This window comes from Myotis myotis, unplaced genomic scaffold (genome assembly GCF_014108235.1).
Source record: "Myotis myotis isolate mMyoMyo1 unplaced genomic scaffold, mMyoMyo1.p scaffold_m19_p_4, whole genome shotgun sequence".
Taxonomy (NCBI): domain Eukaryota; kingdom Metazoa; phylum Chordata; class Mammalia; order Chiroptera; family Vespertilionidae; genus Myotis; species Myotis myotis.
This window is the reverse complement of record NW_023416346.1, coordinates 101,671,683-101,695,187: the sequence shown is the minus strand read 5'-3', so window position 1 is coordinate 101,695,187 and position 23,505 is coordinate 101,671,683. Positions and strand designations below refer to the sequence as shown.

At 37.0% G+C, this 23,505-nt stretch overlaps 1 protein-coding gene across 2 annotated transcripts in view; it reads right to left on the bottom strand.

Annotated features, from left to right (window-relative positions):
• Positions 1–23,505, bottom strand: part of APOOL (apolipoprotein O like) — a 105,916-nt gene that overhangs the window by 18,846 nt on the left and 63,565 nt on the right. For both annotated transcript variants that reach the window (XM_036305352.1, XM_036305351.1), the window contains 3 exons: positions 22,028–22,082; positions 20,051–20,149; positions 16,222–16,313 (listed from right to left, as the gene is read on the bottom strand). In XM_036305352.1, coding sequence (XP_036161245.1) covers positions 16,222–16,313; positions 20,051–20,149; positions 22,028–22,082 — 246 coding nt within the window. The remainder of the gene's footprint in view (positions 1–16,221; positions 16,314–20,050; positions 20,150–22,027; positions 22,083–23,505) is intronic.

Genomic DNA, 23,505 nt, shown 5'->3' with positions numbered 1-23,505 from the left:
AACAGGGATGTCTGCTTTCAACACTCTTATTCACCATAGTACTGAAAGTCTTAGTCCCAGTGATCAGACAAGAAGAAGAAATAAAAGGTTTCCAAATAGGAAAGGAAGAAATGAAACTGTCATTATTTGCAGATGTCATGATATAGTACATAGAAAACCCTGAGGACTCCACCAAAAAAACTACTAGATTTAATAAATGAATTTGGCAAACTAGCAGGATACAAAATTATCACCCATAAATCAATGCCATTTTTTAAAAATTTATCTTTATTGTTGAAAGTATTACAGATGTTTCCTTTTTTCCTCCCATTGTCCCCCTCCACTCTGCTCCTGGGGGAGCTAGAGTTGAAGACTCTTGCAGAGACTGAGTAGAGGCAACTATCCCCTCATTGAGTGCCTGACTATGCAGCCCCCAAGTAAGTGACCCACTAGCTCCATCCTCCTGATCCCAATAACCCCTTTCTACTGAGTTCCTACCTGTGGAAGGGTCTGTGAGTTGTGGCCATCCTGAGGCCACTCTACAGCCTTTCTTTTGAAGACTCTTTAGGAAGATCAACCAATCTTAGAGGGAGAGTAGTCAACAAGGGGAGGTGGCCCTCAGGGAGCCTCAGAGCTTTTATAGATCTTCCCCAGCTCTAAGTTGGAGGAAGCTAACCCTTTTACACAGATTGGCCCTCCCACGCATATCAAGGCCCAGTAGACACAGACACAAACAGTGAATAGTGTGGTAGCTTCAGACAGGTAGCCCAAGGCTAGTTACACATGTCTAATATCGACCTATACCTGAACACTGTCCAAGTGGACCTAGAACCAACACAACCAGTGGTGGGCTTCAGACCATACCAGAGCTTGACCCAACTAGCCACACAAGCAGCACACGCAAAGGGGGATTCCAGCAGGCACCAGACTTTCTGAAAACAACTCTGCCTAGGGGAGCAGTCACTGCCCAATGTCTTATACACGGTATTCAAGGTTTATCCTTATAGTCAACCACCCTGAACAGTTAAGTTTACCCAACCAAGGGCCAATAGCATTCAACACTCAATTATAACAGGCGGGGTGCAGATAACCCACACAAAACATTCCTGGAAGCCAGAGCTCAGGTGATCTGAAGATTGTTCTACTGAGCCCAACAAGACACCTACATCATAAAGCTATCATAATAAGTTTGGGAGTCATGGCAGATCTACCTAATACACTGAGATAAAATGGGGAGACAAAGAAATATGCCTCAAGTGAAAGAATAAGATAAATCCCCAGAAAAATAATTAAATAAAGTGGAAGCAACCCAGATACCAGATTCAGAGTTTAAAACAATTGTTATGAGGATGCTCAAAGACCTAAGGAAGAATGGATGACCTCAGTGAGAACTTAAAGATGTAGCAAGCATTAAAAAAGACATAGAAACCATAAAAAAGAACCAGTTAGAAATGAAGAATACAATATCTGAAATTTATATACTTTCTTCATTTTCTTAGAGGAAGTCAGGCAGAGAAAGAAAAATAGCAAATGGTTTACTTATATTTGGAATCTAAAAAAACAAAACAAACAAAACAAAAACAGACTCATAGAAGCAGAGACCAAAGAAATGGTTACCAGAAAGGAAGGGGTGAAAAGGGGAAAGGGAATATACTCATTAATATTGTGATAAGTTTACAATGACAGAAGACTACTAGAATTAATGGGGCAATCACATTGTAAGGTATTAAAATGTTGAATCACTACATTATACACGTAAAACTAAGATAACCAATATATCAACTGTACTTAAATACAAAAATAAAAAGTAAATTATAGAAGCTCTTAATATATGAAGGATATAATTTAATTCTTTGTTATATATGTTGAAAATAGTTTTCCCAGTTTTTCATTTGTCTATTAACTTTGGGTATGGTATACCATAATAAATAGAAGTGTATTTACTTTGATGTAGGAAAATACATTAAATTTTTTCTTTGATAGCTGCTAGGTTGTTTGCTTAAGAAGGTCTTTCCTATTTCAAGATTACACACATATCCATGTTTTTGCTTCTAATATTTTTATAGTATACTAGAGCCCCAGTGCATGAAATTCATGCATTCAGGGGGGTCTCTCAGCCTGGCCTGTGCCCTCTGGCTAGCCGTGAGCCCAGCTTCTGGCTGAGCGGCGCTCCCCCTGTGGGAGCACACTGACCACCAGGGGGAAGTTCCTGTGTTGAGCATCTGCCCCTGGTCAGTGCATATCATAGTGACTGGTCGTTCTGCTATTCGATTGTTTTGCATATTAATTAGCCTTTTATTAAAAAGGATTTTATGATTAGATCTTTATTCCACCTGGCACTTATTTTTACATAATATTTGGCAAAGGATTAAGTGTTTTTCCAAAACTCCAATTATTCCAACACATTTCTTGAACATTCCATTACTTCTTTACACACTGATCTGAAATGCCAGCTTTACCATACCCTCCTTTTGCTCTATAATGTATATAAAGATGTACTCAATATATTTGGTTTTGAACATTCTCTTTTGTTCTCTTGGTCTAATTCATTGTTTATGCTGTGTAGTTAAAAATACATGGTAGATGGACAATTAATACTGGTTGAATGAATGTCGTATTCATGCCAAATCCAGAAATTTTGTACTAAATCTATAAAATCTAAAATTTGGGGAGCATCCACCATTTTCTAATATTGAGCCATTTAATACAGAAACAACATATATCTCTAAATGTCTTCAAGTTTAAAAATAGGCTTCAAAACATTAGATAAGTTTATTCCTGTTTTATAACTTTCAAAGACACATTACTTATTACTCATTACATAAGTTAAAAGTTATAATATTGTGAAGAAAAATATAAAAAGCAAAGAGTAATACAATCTTGAAGTGTATATCCCAAATGGTGAATAAGTGGAGTGTTACTTTTATTTCTCAAAGGACCTTCTGGATGTTGTTTTGTAACTTTTTCAACATCATAGACCCTTTGGAGAATCTTGAAAGGAATGGGACCTTTACTTCTATACATACAGTAGAAGAGCTCTTCCCTGACATTTTTTGGTTAATCCTCACCCTGGGATATTTTCCTGTGAAAGGTAAGGAGGGAGGGAGGGAAGGAGAGAGACAGAGAAAGAGAGAGAGAGAAACATCGATGTGAGAGACACATCAATTGGTTGCCTCCCTTGCGTGCCTCAACTAGGGCTGGGGATTGCACTTGCAATCCAGGTATGTGCCCTTGACTGGGAGTTGAATTTGCAATCCATCAGTGCAATAGCCAACACTCTAATAACTGAGAAACACTAGCCAGGGTTCACTTGACTTCCTTTTAAGAGACTTGCTTTGTTAAAGATGTTTTAAAAAGTTATAATAAATAACTATGCTCAAATACTGTCTTTTATGGGTGATTTGTATGCTTACCAAGAATAAGTTGTATTTGTTTCGAAGTCTCTACATCAGTTTTACTATAATTAAACAATTTAAATGTAACAAAATAGGATGAAATATAAAAGAATTGTTGTGTATAGAAAAATTAAGCTACATATTTTGTAAAAACTCAAAAAAGTGTATTATTTTTAGTTTTATATTCCATAAATGAGTGAATTCATATGGTTCTTGACTATTTCCATCTGATTAATTTTGCTTAGCATTATATTCTCAAGATCCATTCATGTTGTTGCAAATGGCACTATTATTATCCTTTTTTATGGCTAAGCAGTATTCTATTGTATATATGTCACATCTTCTTTATCCAATCCCCTATTGAATGACACTTCCACTGTTTCCATATCTTGGTCACTGTGAATAATGCTGCAGTTAACATAGGGGATGTATACCTATATATATATAAAAGCCCAGCGACTGAACAGTGGAACAACCGCTCAACCAGTCGCTATGACATGCAATGACCACCAGTGGGACCGCTGCTGGACTGACCAGGATGAGTGGCTGCTAGCAGGCCCAGGGTGAGGCTGAGTCTCTGCACCTGTCAAATACCTGAGACAATCCAGACTCTGGCCTGACCCCACCAGCTGATGCAGGCCTTCTAAGGTGTGTTCTATGAAAGAGCGTGGGGAGCTGGCATAGGTGGATGCATGAGGGGACGTGACTGTGGACCCCCCGGGGAGGCTGTCCTGATGGCTGAGGATCCTGGAGCACAGCTGCCCTGAACATCCCTGATGGTGTCACCAACCTGGCATCACACATCAAGGACATTCACTGAGTGGCTTTCAGGTGCAAAGCTCTCTGCCAGGTTCCTCCAGGACACAGAACGAACCTTTATCCAAGACATTACCACGAAATATCACCTCAGACTAATTTCCTCATTCATCAGCCACTCAGAGGGCAGGTCCACAGCCGATCGGCTGACGGGGATGAGTGGCACTCCTGCAGCAGGCTGATCCTCACAGGCCACAACCCCCCACCAGTGCACAAATCTGTGCAACAAGCCTCTAGTTAACAAATAAATGTCTTCCAAATTTTTTTGGTAGGTACCTAGAAGAGCAGTTGCTGGGTAATATGGTAACTATTTTTAATTTTCTGAGAAACCTCCATTCTGTTTTCTATAGTGGCTGTACCAGTGTATATTCCCAATAGCAGTAAATGAGGGTTCTGTTTTCTCCAGAGCTTCTCCAACACTTGTTATTACTTGTCTTGGCAATAATAGCTATTCTAACAGGTGTGAGGTGGTATGTCACTGTAGTTTCTTTTTTTTTTATTAAATCTTTATTGTTCAGATTATTACAGTTGTTCCTCTTTTTTCCCTCCCATAACTCCCCTCCTTCCAGTTCCTACCCCACCCTCCGCCCTCACTCCCCACCCACTGTCCTCATCCATAGGTGCACGATTTTTGTCCAGTCTCTTCCCGCATCTCCCACACCCCTTTGCCCCCCAAGAATAGTCAGTCCATTCCCTTTCGATGTCCCTGATTCTATTATAATCAACAGTTCATTCTGTTCATCAGATTATTTATTCACTTGATTCTTAGATTCCATTGTTGATAGATGCATATTTGTTGTTCATAATTTATATCTTTACCTTTTTCTTCTTCTTCCTCTTCTTAAAGGATACCTTTCAGCATTTCATATAATACTGGTTTGGTGGTGATGAACTCCTTTAGCTTTTCCTTATCGGTGAAGATCTTTATCTGACCTTCAATTCTGAATGATAGCTTTGCTGGATGAAGTAATCTTGGTTGTAGGTTCTTGGCATTCATCACTTTGAATATTTCTTGCCACTCCCTTCTGGCCTGCAAAGTTTCTGTTGAGAAATCAGCTGACAGTCGTATGGGTATTCCCTAGTAGGTAACTGAGTTTCTTTCTCTTGCTGCTTTTAAGATTCTCTCTTTGTCTTTTGCTCTTGGCATTTTAATTATGATGTGTCCTGGTGTGGTCCTCTTTGGATTCCTTTTGTTTGGGGTTCTCTGCACTTCTTGGAGTTGTAAGTCTATTTCTTTTACCAGGAAGGGGAAGTTTTCTGTCATTATTTCTTCAAATAGGTTTTCAATATCTTGCTCTCTCTCATCTTCTGGCACCCCTATAATTCTGATGTTGGTACGCTTGAAGCTGTCCCAGAGGCTCCTTACACTATCTTCGTACTTTCGGATTCTTTTTTCATTTTGCTTTTCCGGTTGGGTGTTTTTTGCTTCTTTGCATTTCCAATCTTTGACTTGATTCTTGCGCTCCTCTGGTCTGCTGTTGGGAGTCTGTATAATATTCTTTATTTCAGTCCGTGTATGCTTAATTTCTAGTTGGTTCTTTATCACAATATTGAGGGTCTCATTAGATTTCTTGTAGATCTCAATAAGTTTATCAGCGGCTTCTAGACAGTTCTTGAGAGACCTTAAAAGTGTGGTTCTGAACTCAATATCCTGCATTGACAATTTTGTCCTGTTTCTTTGTCTCCACATTTTTTATGCTTTCTTGGTGCACCCCCTAGTGGTCTTTGTGCGCAGTCTTGTTGTAGTTAAGCTTTGATTGTTGTAGTTAATACTAGGAGGATTTGACCTCCAGGCCAACTGGCTGTGAGAATCAGCTGTGTCTGCAGTGGGAAAACTTCTGTCCTCTGGGGAGGTGCTAATCTAGCCTTTGCCTGAGGCTATCCAGCAAATGGCTCTGCGCAGGGCTTGGGCGGGGCGGTTCGCACAGGATCAAACAGGGCGGGGGGAGGGAGCAGTTATGGCTGCTCTCAGTCCCTTCCCCAGAGGCTCTGCCTCTCAGAGTCCCAGCAACTGCTGCAAACTTCGGAGAGAAAGCTGCCCTCGCGTTCCGACCAATGCCAGACGGTCCCGCTTCTCCCGTTTGAGTCTGGGTCCCTAGAGACTTGCCGAGAACTGGAGCTCAGGGCCTGAGCCTCCCTCCCGATTGAAAACGACAACCGCGCCCTCAGCCACTAGCCCGCTCCACGCACCTCCGCACCTTTGTATTTTCTGCACTGCGCCTCCTCTGAGTCTCGGTATGCTGTTCTCTTTCCTTCTGAAGAATTTTCCCTCAGTCAGCTTTCCTGTGGTTCTGGGTGATGTCCGTTCCGTCTTTTAGTTGTATTTTTGAAGTGGTTGTTCAAGGCAGAAAACTCCGGTGTTTACCTATGCCGCCATCTTGGTTTCTCCTCCATTGATTTTTCTTTTTTCTCTCACTGTAGTTTCGATTTGATTTCCCTAATAGCTAGTGAAGTTGTTTATCTTTATATATATATATTGGCCATTCACATGTCTTCTTGGGAGACTTATGTTTAGGTCCTCTGCCTACTTTTTAATTGGATCATCGTTTTATTTGTTGTTGAGTTGTATCTGCTTTTTATATATTTTGAATATCAATCCTTTGTTGAAGTGTTGTTTGCAATATCTTCTCCCATTTGGTTGGTTGCCTTTTTGTTCCGTTGATAGTTTCTTTTGCTGTGTAGAAGCTTTTTAGTTTGATACGGTCCCATTCATTTATTTTTGCTTTTGCCTTTAAGGTCAAATTCATGGAATATAGCCGGAACCGGTTTGGCTCAGTGGATAGAGCGTCGGCCTGCGGACTGAAAGGTCCCAGGTTCGATTCCGGTCAAGGGCATGTACCTGGGTTGCGGGCATATCCCCAGTGGGAGATGTGCAGGAGACAGCTGATCGATGTTTCTCTCTCATCGATGTTTCTAACTCTCTATCTCTCTCCCTTCCTCTCTGTAAAAAATCAATAAAATATATATAAAAAAAAAATCTTTAAAAAAAAAAAATTCATGGAATATAAAGTTGAAAGCAACAAATGAACAAACAAAAAATGAAACAACAGTATGATGGTTACCAGAAGAAAGGTAGCAAATGTTTAAAGAAGGTCAAATATATGGTCACAGAAGGGGATTTGATTCTGTGTGGTAAACACACAATGTGATATACAGATGATGTATTAGAGAATTGTATACTTGAAACCTATATAATTTCATTAACTAATGTTACCCAATAAATCTAATTTTAAAATGTTTAAGTAAATTACTAAAAAAAATAACTGCTATCAAATTAGAGGTGACCAAGACAACAATAAAAGACTGGGACAAATAACAAAAATCTAATAGGATTCTATACTCATTATTTACAAAATGATTTTAAGTACTCATTCCATTTTTTACAACACTTGTGCACTGCTGGTAGGAATGCAGACTGGTGCAGCCACTATGGAAGACAGTATGGAGTTTCCTCAAAAAACTAAAAATGGAACTCCCATTTGACCCTGTGATCCCACTTCTAGGAATATATCCCAAGAAACCAGAACACCAATCAGAATGGATATGTGCACCCATATGTTCATAGCAGCACAATTCACCATAGCTAAGATCTGGAAACAGCCTAAGTGCCCATCAGTAGATGAATGGATAAGAAAACTGTGGTACATCTACACAATGGAATACTATGCTGCTGTAAAAAAGAAGGAACTCTTACCATTTGCAACGGCATGGATGGAACTGGAGAGCATTATGCTAAGTGAAATAAGCCAGTCAATGAAGGAAAAATACCACATGATCTCACTCATTCAGGGATAATAAAGACCATTATAAACTTATGAACAATAATAGATACAGAGGCAGAGCTGCCTCAAACTGATTGTCAAACTGCAGCAGGAAGACCAGGGAGGGTTGGGGGGCAAGAGGGAGGGGGTAAGAGATCAATCGAAGGACTTGTATGCATGCATATAAGCATAACCAATGGATGTAAGACACTGGGGGGTAGGGGAGGCCAGGGGATTGTCAAGGGCGGGAAAAAAAAGGACACATATTTAATACCCTTTGTAATACTTTAAGCAATAAAACAACAACAACAACAAAAAAAGAAAACAAACAAAAAACCTAAATTGAGACAATATAAGATATATTATAGATATGACTAACTATGAGAAAGATGATACTGACTTCTAGCTAAGAGATCCATACTCATATGTTTTGGTTTATCTGTTTGTTCTCTGGTGTTTTCTCTCTCTCTCTCTCTCTCTCTCTCTCTCTCTCTCTCTATATATATATATATATATATATATATATATATATATATGTATATATATATATTCCTTTTTCCTTTTTTCTTCTTTTCCTTTTCTCTCATACGATTCTTTTCTCTCTTCAATCCCACTTGTGCTCTCTTTTCTCTCTCCTAATTCTCTTTTCTTTGGTGGTTACTTATATTGGGGTTATCAGTTTAATGAGTACATTCGTGTTTGATTGCCTTTGTGTCATGTCTTCTGGAGGTGAATTTTATCCTGTTTGGCCAATGTGGTAGAGAGCGAGCCACATAACCAGACACCCAGAGAGAAGACTCCTTCCATGAAGAGGGCAGTAACACTCCAGACCCAACTAGAGAGGCAGTAAGAAGGCGGCAGTGAGGGAGAGAGCGTGAGTGAGTCAGGGAGCCAAAGAGGAGAGAGTGGACATGTGGGGTGTGTGTGTGTGTGTGTGAGTGAGGCACAGTTAGATCCCACAGGACCTTCGGGGGCAGGCTGACTGGGCTCACCTAACCAGGAAGGCTCTGCTACCATTACAAACAGTCCCAGAGTGGCCAGGTGTCTACAAGGGACCCACCCAGAACAAGGGACTCACACAGATTGAAAGTGAAGGGATGGAAAAATATCTCTCAGGCAAATGGAAATGAGAAAAAAGCTGGGGTAGCAATACTTATATCTGAAAAATAGACCTCAAAGTGAAGGCCATAACAAGAGATAAGGAAGGCCATTTCATAATACTAAAGGGATCGATAAACAAGAGCATATAACCCTGATACATTACAAAACCCTGGAAGATATCAAGGGAGAGATTGAAAACAATACCATCATAGTAGGGGACTTTAATACCCCACTGACATCACTTGATAAATCCTCTAGACAAACAAACAAACAAAAAAATCAGCAAAGAAACAGCACTCCTACATGACTCACTAGATCAGATGGCCTTAATAGACATCTTCAAAACATTTCACCCCAAAGTCACAAAATGTATGTTTTTCTCAAGTGCACAAGGGACAGTTTCATGACCACATATTGAGTCACAGGCAAAGTCTCACCAAATTCAGAAGACTGAAATCATATCAAGCATCTTCTCAGACCACAATGGCACAATATTAGAAATAAATTACAACAAAAACAACCAAAAATATTCAAACACTTGGAAGCTGAACGACATGCTATTAAACAATGATTGGATTACCAAAGAGATCAAAGAAGAAATTAAAAACATCCTGGAAAAGAATTACAATGAAAACACAACAATCTAAAATCCATGGGACACTGTGAAAGCAGTCCTGAGAGGGAAGTTCATAGCTCTACAAGCCTACCTCAAAAAACAAGAAAAAATGGGAACAAATCATCTAACTCTACAACTTAAAGAATTAGAAAGAGAGCAACAGGAAAAGTCCAGAGTGAGCAGAAGGAAGGAGATAATAAAGATCAGAACAGAAATAATGACATAGAGATGAAGTAAAAATTACAAAAGATCAATGAAACCAAGAGCTGCTTCTTTGAAAGGATAAACAAGATTGATCAACCTCTAGCCAGGCTCACCAAGAAGCAGAGAGAGAGGACCCGAATAAACAAAATCAGAAATGAAAGAGGCGAAATAACAAACCCCACAGAAATATAAAGGGTTGTTAAAAGTCCTATGAACAACTCTATTACAATAAACTAAACAACCAAGAGGAAATGTACATAGTCCTAGAAAAATACAACCTTCCAAAACTCAATCAAGAAGATTCTAAAAATCTCAATATGTCGACAACTATGGAGGAAATTGAAGCAGTCATCAAAAAGATTCCAGCAATTAAAAGCCTGTGGCCAGAGGGCTTCAGGGGAGTTTTACCAAACAAAGAACAAAAACCTATCCTCTTCAGACTATTCCAAAAAATTCAAGAGGAAGGAACAATTCCAAGCACATTCTATGAAGCCAGCATTACCCTATTACCAAAACCAGAAAAAGACAACACAATGAAAGAGAATTACAGGCCAATATCCCTCATGAACATAGATGCCAAAATCCAAGAAAATTCTAGCAAATTGGATCCAGCATTACATCAGAAAGATCATACACCATGACCAAGTAGGATTTATTCTGGGGATGCAAGGATGGTACAATATCCACAAATAAATAAACATGGTACATCACATAAACAAATTGAGAGATCAAAATCACATAGTCATATCAAGTGATGCAGAAAAAAGCATTTGACAAAATCCAACACCCTTTCTTGATTAAATCCCTTAGCAAAATGGAAATAGAGGGTTCATACCTCAACATAATATATGCTTTATATTACAAACCTACAGCCAATATCATACTCAGTAGGCAAAATCTAAAACCATTTCACCTAAGAACAGGAACGAGACAGAGATACCCAATTTCACCACTCCTGTTTGAAATAGTACTGGAAGTGACAGCTATAGCAATTAGACATCAAGAAGAAATAAAATGTATCCAAAGTGGAAAAGAAAACGCACAACTGTCAATATTCGCAGATGACATTATACTGCACATGGAAAACCCTAAAGAATCCATCAAAAATTATTAGACTTAATAAATGAATTAGGCATTGAACAGGATACAACATCAATGCCAAGAAGAAATCTATGGCATTTTTATACACAAATAGTGAACTTACAGAAAGAGAGATTAAAAAAACAATCGCATTTACCATCGCACCAAAAAAACTAAGATACCTAGGAATAAACTAGACTAAGGAGGTAAAAGACCTGTACTCGGAAAACTACAGGACACTGAAAAAAGAGATAGAGGAAGACATAAACAGATGGAAGAACATACCATGTTCACAGATTGGTAGAATCAACAGCCTTGAAATGCCTATACTACCCAAAGCAATCTAGATTCGATGGACTCCCCATTAAAATACCAACAGCATATTTCACAGACCTAGAACGAACTCTCCAAAAATCCATCTGGAGTAGAAGAAGACCCCGAATAGCTGCAGCAATCCTGAGAAAGATGAACAAAGTAGGAGGGATCTCAATACCGGATATCAAGATATATTACAAAGCTACTCTCCTCAAACTTCCTGGTACTGGCACAAGAACAGACATATAGACCAATGGAATAGAATAGAGAACCCAGAAATCGACCCAAACCACTATGCTCAATTAATATTCGACAAAGGAGGCAAGAACATACGATGGAGTCAAGACTGTCTCTTCAATAAATGGTGCTGGGAAAATTGTCCAGACACAAGAAAAAAAATGAAACTAGACCACCAACTTACACCATACACAAAAATAAACTCAAAATGGATAAAAGACTTAAATGTAATACGGGAAACCGTAAAAATGTTAGAGCAATCCACAGGCAGCAAAACCTCAGACAAATGCCAAAGCAATATCTTCATCAATACAGCTCCTAGGGCAATGGAAACTAAAGAGGAAATAAACAAATGGGACTACATCAAAGTAAAAAGCTTCTGCACACCAAAAGAAACCATCAACAAAACAACAAGAAAGCCCACCGCTTGGGAGAACATATTTGCCAATGTTATCACTGATAATGGCTTAATCTCCAACATTTATAGGGAACTCATACAATTTAACAAAAGGAAGATAAGCAATCCAATCAAAAAATGGGCAAAGGACCTAAATAGACACTTTTCAAAAGAGGACATTCAGAAAGCCAAGAGACATATGAAAAAATGCTCAAAGTCACTAATCATCTGAGAAATGCAAATCAAAACAACAATGAGGTACCATCTCACACCTGTCAGAATGGCTATCATCAACAAATCAACAAACGACAAGTGCTGGAGAGGATGTGGAGAAAAAGGAACACTCGTGCACTGCTCTTGGGAATGTAGACTGGTGCAGCCACTGTGGAAGACAGTATGGCGTTTCCTCAAAAAACTAAAAATGGAACTCTCATTTGACCCCGTGATCCCACTTCTAGGAATATATCCCAAGAAAACAGAAACACCAATCAGAAAGGATATATGCACCCCTATGTTCATAGCAGCACAATTCACCATAGCTAAGATCTGGAAACAGCCTAAGTGCCCATCAGTAGATGAATGGATTAGAAAACTGTGGTACATCTACACAATGGAATACTATGCTGCTGTAAAAAAGAAGGAATTCTTACCATTTGCAACGGCATGGATGGAACTGGAGAGCATTATGCTAAGTGAAATAATCCAGTCAATGAAAGAAAAATACCACATGATCTCACTCATTTATGGATAATAAAGACCATTATAAATTTATGAGTAAAAATAGATACAGAGGCAGAGCTGCCTCAAACAGACTGTCAAACTACAGCAGGAAGGCCAGGGAGGGTTGGGGGGCAGGAAGGGGAGGGTAAGAGACCAACCAAAGGACTTGTATGCATGCATATCAGCATAACCAATGGACATAAGACACTGGGGTGTAGGGGAGGCCAGGGGATTGTCAAGGGCGGGAAAAAGAAAAGGAGACATATGTAATACTTTTTGTAACACTTTAAGCAATAAAACAATAATAATAATAAAAAAACAAAGTAAAAAGCTTCTGTACAGCGAAAGAAACCATCAACAAAACAAAAAGAAAGCCCAATGCATGGGAGAACACATTTGCCAATGGTATCTCCAATAAGGGTTTAATCTCCAACATTTACAGGGATCTCATACAACTTATCAGAAGGAATATAAACAACCCAATCAAAAAATGGGTATGAACTTAAATAGATACTTTTTGAAAGAGGACATAAAGAAAGCCAAGAGACATATGAAAACATGCTCAAAGTCACTAGTCATCTGACAGATGGAAATCAAAACGAAAATGCGGTACCATGTCACACTGGTCAGAATGGCTATCATCAACAAATGACAGTGCTGGCGAGGATGCGGAGAAAAAGGAACCCTTGTGCACTGCTGGTGGGAATACAGACTGGTGCAGCCACTGTGGAGAACAGTATGGCGTTTCCTCAAAAGACTAAAAATGGAACTCCCAATTGACCCAGTGATCCCACTTATAGGAATATATCCCAAGAAACTAGAAACACCAATCAGAAAGGATATATGCACTACTATGTTAACAGCAGCACAATTTACCATAGCTAAGATTTGGAAACTGCCTAAGTGCCCATCAGCAGATGAGTGGCTTAGAAAACTGTGGTACATCTACACAATGGAATACTACACTGCTGTTAAAAAAAAAGGAATTCTTACCATTTGCAACAGCATGGATGGAACTGGAGAGCATTATGCTAATCGAAATAACCCGGAAAAAGATAAATATCACATGGTCTCACTCATTTATGGAATATAATGAACAACATAAACTGATGAACAAAAACAGATACAGAGACAGAGAAGCATCGATCAGACTGTCAAACCTCAGAGGGAAGGTAGGGGAGGGCGGAGGTAAGAGGGAGAGATCAACCAAAGGACTTGTATGCATGCATATAAGCCTAACCAATGGACACAGACACCACGGGGGTGAGAGCATGAGTGGGGGGTGAGGGGCAATGGGGGGATAATGACACATATGTAATACCTTAATCAATAAAGAAAGACACTTAAAAAAGAACCCATGTTATAGATATATACATTTATATCTAATGTATACAAATATATATTCACATCTAATATCTAATATATATAATATATATATATATATATATATATTAGAATTCGCCAAATGTTACATATGACATTGTTATATGAGAGTTAAAAGAAAGCAAGGGTCCAAACTCTAGAAATTTAAGTATTTAATCTCAAAAGAACTTTTAGGAATTCATATTAATAACTTTTAACATATACATTTTTATTTAAAGATAAGCAATTCTTTTCTTTTTATTTCCATCTGTCAAAGTAAATTGAATTTAATACATTATTTAATTCAAAATAAAATGCATACTATGTATACTATGATCTTGTTCTTATAACATCATATCTGCCTATTCACCCACCTATTTTTCTATCTCTACGCAGGCATGAATATATGACTAGAATAACATTCTATCAAATTTTAACACTGATAGTTTTTCTGAATGGAATAATTTCATGGGGTTAGTTTGTTTTCTCCTACACATTTTTTTGTAATGTTAAAGTTATTTAAGGATGAGTATGTATCAATTTTATTTGATAAACCCACGATATGATTACTGTAAACAAACAAAAAGAATCAGTGGCAGTATCATGCACTGGGAAGAGAAATGGACATGAAAATACAACACCTGAAGCTGAATAGAGCCCTATACAAATTAAATAGATATCGTGAAATTTTTCTGGACTACAGTTTACTGTTGACTGAGAAAGTTGAATGTAATGAGCTCAAAGGTTGGTTTCTGTACTAATATTACATGAATTTAAGTGGTTAATTCCTTCATCAATTTTAGGAAATATTTTTAAAAAATAAATGTATCATTTTATTCATCAATTATCTCAAGTATAACAAGTTTTATTTATTTATTTATTTATTTATTTAATTTTTTAAAAATATATTTTATTGATTTTTTACAGAGAGGAAGGGAGAGAGATAGAGAGTTAGAAACATCGATGAGAGAGAAACATCGATCAGCTGCCTCCTGCACATCTCCTACTGGAGATGTGCTCGCAACCAAGGTACATGCCCTTGACCGGAATCGAACCTGGGACCTTTCAGTCCGCAGGCTGACGCTCTATCCACTGAGCCAAACCGGTTTCGGCTACAAGTTTTAATGAATAATGTTCTGTTTGTTAGCTATATGCTTTATAATTTAATTATATTACAAGCTACAGAGGGTGCTATATCCTTGACATTGTAAAGTACTGAATACACAGTTTTATTTACATAAAATAATTGAAGAATTTCCATAATGATAAGTACAGAAAGTCCTTTTGGTAGCACTATATACTGCTTCAAGTGTGAGGGGATATTTTAAATATTGGTATTAAGGGAAGAAGGAAAGGAAGAAAAGACTGCATATTATAAAGCTCTCCTCACTCAGAATCTGTGTTAAAAACAAAATAAAATACTGACACACGTTCTTAAAATTACTAGGAAAATATTTGGATTTGCAGATAAACTAACATGAAAATGACAAAACAACCATAATATGGATTTTCATGGGAAATGTTACTTAGTTCCAGATGGTTTCAAAATTGAGTTTATATATGTGTCTGTATTTTTTTTTCCCACTTTCAGAAGCCTCTGTTATCTTGTCTGGGTACCTAACAAATGGCTGTTTCTTACATTATGTTAATCTGTCCAAATGACAGCTGCCAGCAGGTATAATTTTCTGTTATTTGAATTTTACATAACTCTACAATAGAATGGTATTTATCCCCGTAAATTCTTTTTAAAAAATAGTTTTATTGACTTCAGAGAAAGGGAGAAGGAGAAAGAGATAGAAACTTCAGTGATGAGAGAGAATCATTGATTGGCTGCCTCCTACAAGCCCCCTACTGGGGATTGAACCTGCCACCCTGGCATGTGCCCTGACCAGGAATCAAACTGTGACCTCCTGGTTCACAGGTCAATGCTCAGTCACTGAGCTATAACTGGTTGGGCTATCCCCATAAATTCTAATTCAGTGTCTCTGAACTTAATCATCACACAGCCTTTATAATGATGAATTATATTGAATTCATCCTATTTATTTGTGATGATCATATAGTTAGGAATGGCATTGCCATGCTGAGATGCTAATGTGATTTTGCCAATATAAGAGATGATACTAAATATATTTTGCTGAAAATTAAATGTTCTAGATACTGTATGACATTTACATATTATCATACCAAGAGTTTAAACAAATACTGAAATGCAGCTTTCACTTAAAATCAACTTACCTTTGCAATTATTACGGACTGAACTGGGTAACAAACAGTTGCTCCTAAAGTGGCCAATCCCAATGGATAAGCAATTTTCTTAAATCTAGAACCTAAGAAATTCAAACAATTAAACTCCTAATGGATGCTACCAGAAACCTGATGCTTTTATAATCTCAATATTCTCTTTGTTCCCATTAAGCCATCACCCTATGTTAAATTACACATTAGGTAATAATACCAATCAAGATGTTCTTAAGGATCACAGTTCAATTAATATACTTTAGTTTTCACATCCAATTTAATAAGGTATTCTCAATCTAACATGATAATTACCTATACAAAGGGGATTGATGATTTATTCTTTTTTAAACTAGGTATTTTTTTCATGTCCTAAGCCATGTTAAACTGAAATGGACTTTCTTTATATATCCTTTTATGATTAAGTGTTTAAGAAGGTGAAAGATCCAATTAACTAATCAGCTAAAGACTTTAAAAAATACGTAACTCCTTCTTGTCATTAACTTAGGATAGTGAAGTAACAGTTTAATAATTGCAAGTAACTTGAGATAATCAATTCATTTCTAAAAGTGTCTTATCTAAGCACCTAAGGGTCATTTTCAAACCATTTTGTACAGCAAAATCCTTTTCAAAACAAATCTTAGAGACAGACTGTCACTAGCAACTTCATATATAAAACCTATAAACTTGAAACAACTCTGATTAGCCCACAGGGGGGAAGCCCAGTGTTGAGCCCCACCTGCATAGCTTTTCCCTACCCTATTCCTCATACCACCCCTAAACTTCCATCGAACCTGGGGTTCTGTAGAACAGTTTGAAACCCATCACTCTAAGCCATAGCTTAATTCCAACAGACCATTGTTGCAAAACAATATGTATCTTTAAATGCCTGTCTGGGTACCTTAGAATCTTTAAATATGATCTGGGTAGTTAGATGATGGGATTTGTAATTGGGGGTAAGTACTTTTATTCTCTGGAACAACTCTTACATCCCTTAATTTAAAATGAAACAGCCTATCTGATATATCAGGAAAGACCAAGGTGAAAAGTACCTGGCAGTGTTTGCAGGCAACTTTACAGTTTAGGGAAAGGGAAAGGAAGTTTAAGGACTGGGAAAACCAAACATAAAGTTATCTGATAACAGATTCCAGACTGGTTCAGATCTGTGACTTCCAACCCCATGTAATTTAGTTTGGGGACAATGACTGACAACTCAGCTGTGGACAGAGGATGAATGAAAGGTGACCAAAATGACTACTGATGCTTAGTAAGGGCTTGACTATGGAGAGGAAGCAGTAATGCCTGCTGAGAGGGTTACTATAACCAGAAATGGAAAATGGGGAAATACAAAATTCACCACATGCTTATGAAGAAAGTGATTTAAAGATGGGAAAAAAAAGTCAACAGAATATGTCTAAGACTGCCATTGTTAGAAAGGCCTGCTTGCCAGGCTGGCTCTTGGCTGGCATCTGGGCACTTGCTTGGTAAGCAGTTCCTTACAATGACAGTAAACATTCCCTGATTGATTAGATGGCACACTGTACCCAAATTGTTTGTATAAGTAATGTGGTTTATGATGAACAACTACTTTCCTTCTGGGAGTCTAGAATTTGCGTAGATGTTTAGACAGACAATACGTACATGACCAGCCCCAATAATAACCTTGGTCACTCAGTCTCTAAAGAGCTTTCCTGGTTGATATCTGACATAATGTCACAAGTCATTAGTGGAGGATTTAAGTGCACCTTATATGGCTCCACTATGAGAGGACTCTTGGAAGCTTATGCCTGGTTTCCTCTAAGTCGTGCCTCATGTGCCTTTTCCCTTTGCTGATTTACTTTGCATTCTTTCACTGTAATAAATCCTAGCCATGAATATGACTGCAGGCTGAGTCCTCTCAGTCTTCCTAGCTAATGGGAAAACCTGGGGATGGTCTTAGGGACTCTCTATACAAGTAGAACAGTGGGAAGGAAGGACAAATTTGGTAGAGATACAGAGTGCAAGGAGGGGGGAAAGAAAGAAAATATATCAAGTCTCATGTGCTAAAGCAGTGGTTCTCAACCTTGGCTGCACATTAGAATCACCTGGGAATCTTTTTAAAATCCTGATTTCTGGGCCTCATCCTCTGGAAATTCTGTTTCTTTGTTACTAATGTTGTGGCCTCACCCCATAACAAAGAAACAGAATTTCCGGAGGATCAGGCCCAGAAATCAGGATTTTAAAAAGATTCCTAGGTGATTCTAATGTGCAGCCAAGGTTGAGAACCACTGTGCTAAAGGAAAGTGGTGAGTCAGTTGCCTACTTTCCAAACTCCATTTTGAGATGGCTGATGTCAGTTCCAGGAATCTCAGGACCAGGAGGGAATACATTTTTCTCTCCTATGTACGTCAGTATCTCTGTCTCAAATCCTTAATATAGCCTCCAGAAAATTGGTTGTCATGACTAAGCAAGGAAAAGTAGTTTGAGTGGTTAGTTTTACATTACTGTAAAACTCTCAAGATCTTTTTCTTTTTGATAGCTAGAGATTCTTAAGACCTTTTAAAAATAGTTATCTACAAGATGGGAAACAACAATACATTACAATATAAATAGGAATAGCTGTATTTTTTAAAATATTATTTGTAAATGATCTTACTAGAAATTCACCTTTTTTTGGTGTACAGTTCTATCCATTTTAATATATGGAATTATGTAACCACCATCATAATCACAATATGGAACAACTCTATTGCTCCTAAAAACATCTCATGCTATCCCTTTGTATTGACACCTTCTCCCTATTCCTAACCCCTGGAAACCACAGACATGCTCTTTAGCACAATAGTTTTGTCTTTTTGAGAAAGTCATATAAATGAAATTATACAATACAGTGGGGCCTTGACTTATGAGTTTAATTCGTTCTGAGACCGAGCTCGTTAAGGGGCTCGTTAAGGAGCTCGTTAACTCAAATTACTCTATCAACTCAATGCAAAAAATCGGCCTAGAGACAGCTGGTATCTCAAAAAACTCGTTAGTCAGGACACTCGTAAGTCAAGGCCCCACTGTATTAAACTTTTTGGGAATGGCTTCTTTAACTCAGATTCATCAAGATTGTTGCATGTATCAATGGTTCATCCTTTGTTGCCCAAGTAGTATTCCTTTGTTTGATGTTCCACAGTTTAGTTAATTGCTGAAAGACATTTAGACTGTTTCCAAATTTTGGTGATTATGAATAGAATTGTTATTAACATTTGTGTTTATGTTTTTCTTTTCTCCAGGGTAAATCCCCAAGAGTGGGATTACTGGGTCTCCTGGTGAGCATATCTTTAACTTTATGACAAACTATTTTCAGAATGACTGTACCATTTAATATTCCCACCAGTAGTGTCTGAGAGTTTCAGTGGCTCTACATTCTCAAATCTACTTGGTATGGTTAGTCTTTTTAATTTAATTTAATTATATTTTTTGTGTGGGGGATGGAGGGCCGGAGGAGTGTGGGGGCAGGGAGAGGAGAAAGGGAAAGGCAGAAGGCAGGGGCGTGCTCCATGGAGGGAGAGCCTTTTTAATTTTAGACATTCTAATAGGTGTGTAGTGGTATCTCATTGTGGTTTTCATTTGCATTTCTAATAACTAATGATGTTGAACATCTCTGGAAATATGTATATTCTTAAAAACCCAAAAAGGTTTTAATAAAAGTAATCATGCTGTACTATAGAATCTGAATGTTTTAAGGTAGCCTATTCTAACAATATTCAATAAAATATATGAGGTTTTCCTGTGACAATAAAATTCAGAAATTAATATACTGTAATTAAAAAAGAGAATATATATATATATTTTTAAACCCTACCTTTTCTTGCTGAAACCAAGCCTGCTAATCCTGAAACTGTAATCACTCCAATTTTCGGAAGAAAATCTCGTGGTGGATCCTTCAGATAAACATATGCATCTCAAGAAATCAGTGAAAAATTAATATAAATGACTTATACAACTGGGCATTCTACATAGGTATAATGCAGAACAGTTAGAGATAATAGCAAATGATTTAAACACTCTTCAAAAGAACTATACAAAATAATGATTTAAGCAGTGACTTAAAAGCTAGTTATAATAGTTACTTGTTACAAAATTAAATCTTCCTTCCAAAGCTGATTTCATATTTGTTTTCTTAACAATACAGGTTATTACTCTTCAATGAAATATGATGCTACAGTCAGTACCTTAATATGGATTATTATAAAGTAAATTCTTGATTGTGTAAGTACTCTCTACATATAATAGAAATTATTCTGACCTTATCTACTCAAACATTGGTAGGATCCAGTAAGCACTGAAATACTTTATTAGAGAACTTTAAATAATAGTTTAGGGATACATGTAAGCATTAAATCCTGCATGCCACTACTCCCAGTAACCTCAGAGCCGATGTTGATCTTGGTTAAAATCAAGATGATCAGGCCCTGGTCGATTATCTCAGTGTTTAGAGCTTTGGCCCTTGGATTGAAGGGTCAAGGGTTCAATTTCTGGTTAAAGGAGGCAACCAATTGATGTGTGTCTCACATCAATGCTTTTCTCTCTCTCTTTCTGCCCCCCTCCCTCCCTTCCATTCTCTCTGGAAATCAATGGAAAAAATATCCTCAGGTGAGGATAAAAAAAATGATCAGGATGAGAAGTGAGCCTAGATAAAAAGTAGATGGAAAGTGTGCAGAAGACTAGATTTCTTGGCTTTTTATACATTTTAATTGTATTGGTTCTATGCAGTCCAAAGCCACATTCTTCTATCATTGTTAATTATTTAATGGCAATCAGTTGTTTAACGATATTCCTCAAGATTGATGAGAATATAATTGGAATTAATTCCCACAACATATATAAAATAATGATAATATATATACTGGTCATCAATATCAATATCGTAGAGACTTTTAAAATTTTACCCTGATCTTTGTGTCCTCTATACATTTATTTTGACATCTGGCTTAGGTAAAAAAAAATAAGAACTTATATCTGATGCCAAACACCATTATCAAACTAAAGACTCAAACACATTAGCTCAAATATTCTAGGGTGTGACTGATTGGTATAGTGTTTCCTAATAATCAATAGCAAAATACTATGTATTTTAACTGCAAGTAGCACTTATTAAAAGTAACTAATAACAATGGAGACATGTTTCTAATTTATGCTTTATGAGTATATAATATAAAGACAGTTTGACAGTTTGAATTCAGATGCTGCCACTTACTAATTATGTGGTCTTGGTAACCTACTTAATCTTTCTAAACCCCAGTTTCCTCATCTGCAAAAGGAGAATATTTAAAATACCAAGTCACGCCCTGACCGGTTTGGCTCAGTGGATAGAGTGTCGGCCTGTGGACTCAAGGGTCCCGGGTTCGATTCCAGTCAAGGGCATGTACCTTGGTTGTGGGCACATCCCAGTGGGGAGTGTGCAGGAGGCAGCTGACCGATGTTTCTCTCTCATCAATGTTTCTAGCTCCCTTTCCCTCTCCCTTCCTCTCTGTAAAAAATCAATAAAATATATTTTAAAAAAATAATAAAATAAAATACCAAGTCACAAAGTTGCTATAAAAAAATTAGATAAATTATGTAAAATGCCTATCATAGTGACTTAGCATATAATAATAGCCAAATAAATTGTAGATATTATTGTTTTGGCATTATTATTATAAACTGCTATGCAGAGTATCTTTACAGTTTTTAAAACATAATAATGGATAACATACTATGTTTATTTTTTTCACATTTTAACATTGCAAGTTAAAAAGACAATGGAACATTCCTAATTACAAGTGATTCACTCACCTACCTTTTCCAAATTGAACTGTATCCATTATCCCATTTTTCACAAAGACATACACACCCTAAGCAAAAAGGGGAAAAAAGGATATCTGCATTTTTTAAAATGTTGACAATTAGATCAAACAGTTGACATTGCTATTTTATTAAAATGTTGATAGCATTGCACCCAAATCTAAATCGAACTTTCCTATTTATTCACTATGAGGATATTTGTTGAACTTAGCTTTTCTTGATTTCTTTCTTTTCATTCTATTTAACATGGATAATACTTTACTATTTTCCTCATATTAAATAAGTACTGCCTATAAAATAATCGGAGCAGCTCAGACAAAACTTATTGCAGAAATACAAATATTTGTCATCTGATTTTATAATGGCCTAGAAAATTGAATGGAATTTAAATAAAGCATAAAGAGAGGTATATTTCAGCTTAGAAGCAATATCTGATTAATAAAGATGCTGCAGCAACAACATAAAGCCTAAAGAAAAGTACTTCATCTTCTCCTTTTTTAAAAGTATGCATTAGAATGAGAAAAAAATCCTAATTAAGACATTTATCTCAGGATAGAAATCATCCTACACAGGCTAGCCTCCATCTTGTTTTTAAATAGCAACATAAATTATCTACAAATCTAGATTAATTAACCCATGGAAGGATTAAACCTTTAAATCAAATTTTTCATTTTACCTGTTTCCAACTAATTTATTTTGATGCAAGAAATATTGTTATACACATTAATTGAGTGATAGGTACTATCTCAATTACAGCAGAAGAAAAGGAAGGCATGAAATGATTTTTCATAGTAATTCCACATAGACACGCTGTACTCCACTGAAGGAACCAAAAAACACAATCTAAATGTATGGTCTCCTTCTCTAAAATAGCTGCTTTTAAACCATGGGATAAAAAAACAAGAGAGACTTTCTAAGCAAATAAAATGGAAAAGAGTATATTAGATGGGAAAGGAATAAGTTATTGCTATTGAGATATCTTGGTTTTAATAACTTTGCTTCAGATATTTTCATGGTGCTCAGAGATGCACAGGTTTATTCTGTTCACTATGGTTTCAAGCTGTACAAACCAACATAGACCCTAACTGCCATGAAACTACTTCTCTTTAGGGACTGCCTCTTGAGAAAATTTCACCTTCACATTATACTTATTGACCAGGTGAGTGGAAAATCATGTAACTGTTGAAGAAACAAACTAGTAACTTCTTTTAGAAAAATTTCCATAGCTAGGTTTAGAAATTCACTTTTACCACTGGGGATCACAGTTATCTAAACTTCAAAATATCATCAAGGAGTAGGAGTAGAAATTGAATTTGCCCTACATGATTCAAAGTTTAATGCAGAATGTAATTTGAGTCAGAATTAATTTTTAAAGAACATATTACATTTTTAGAGGAAAATTAGAGAGGAAACATTGTTTACATTGAAGATGAAATGCATTCAAAAGTGACCTCCTTCAACCTAATTGTTTCA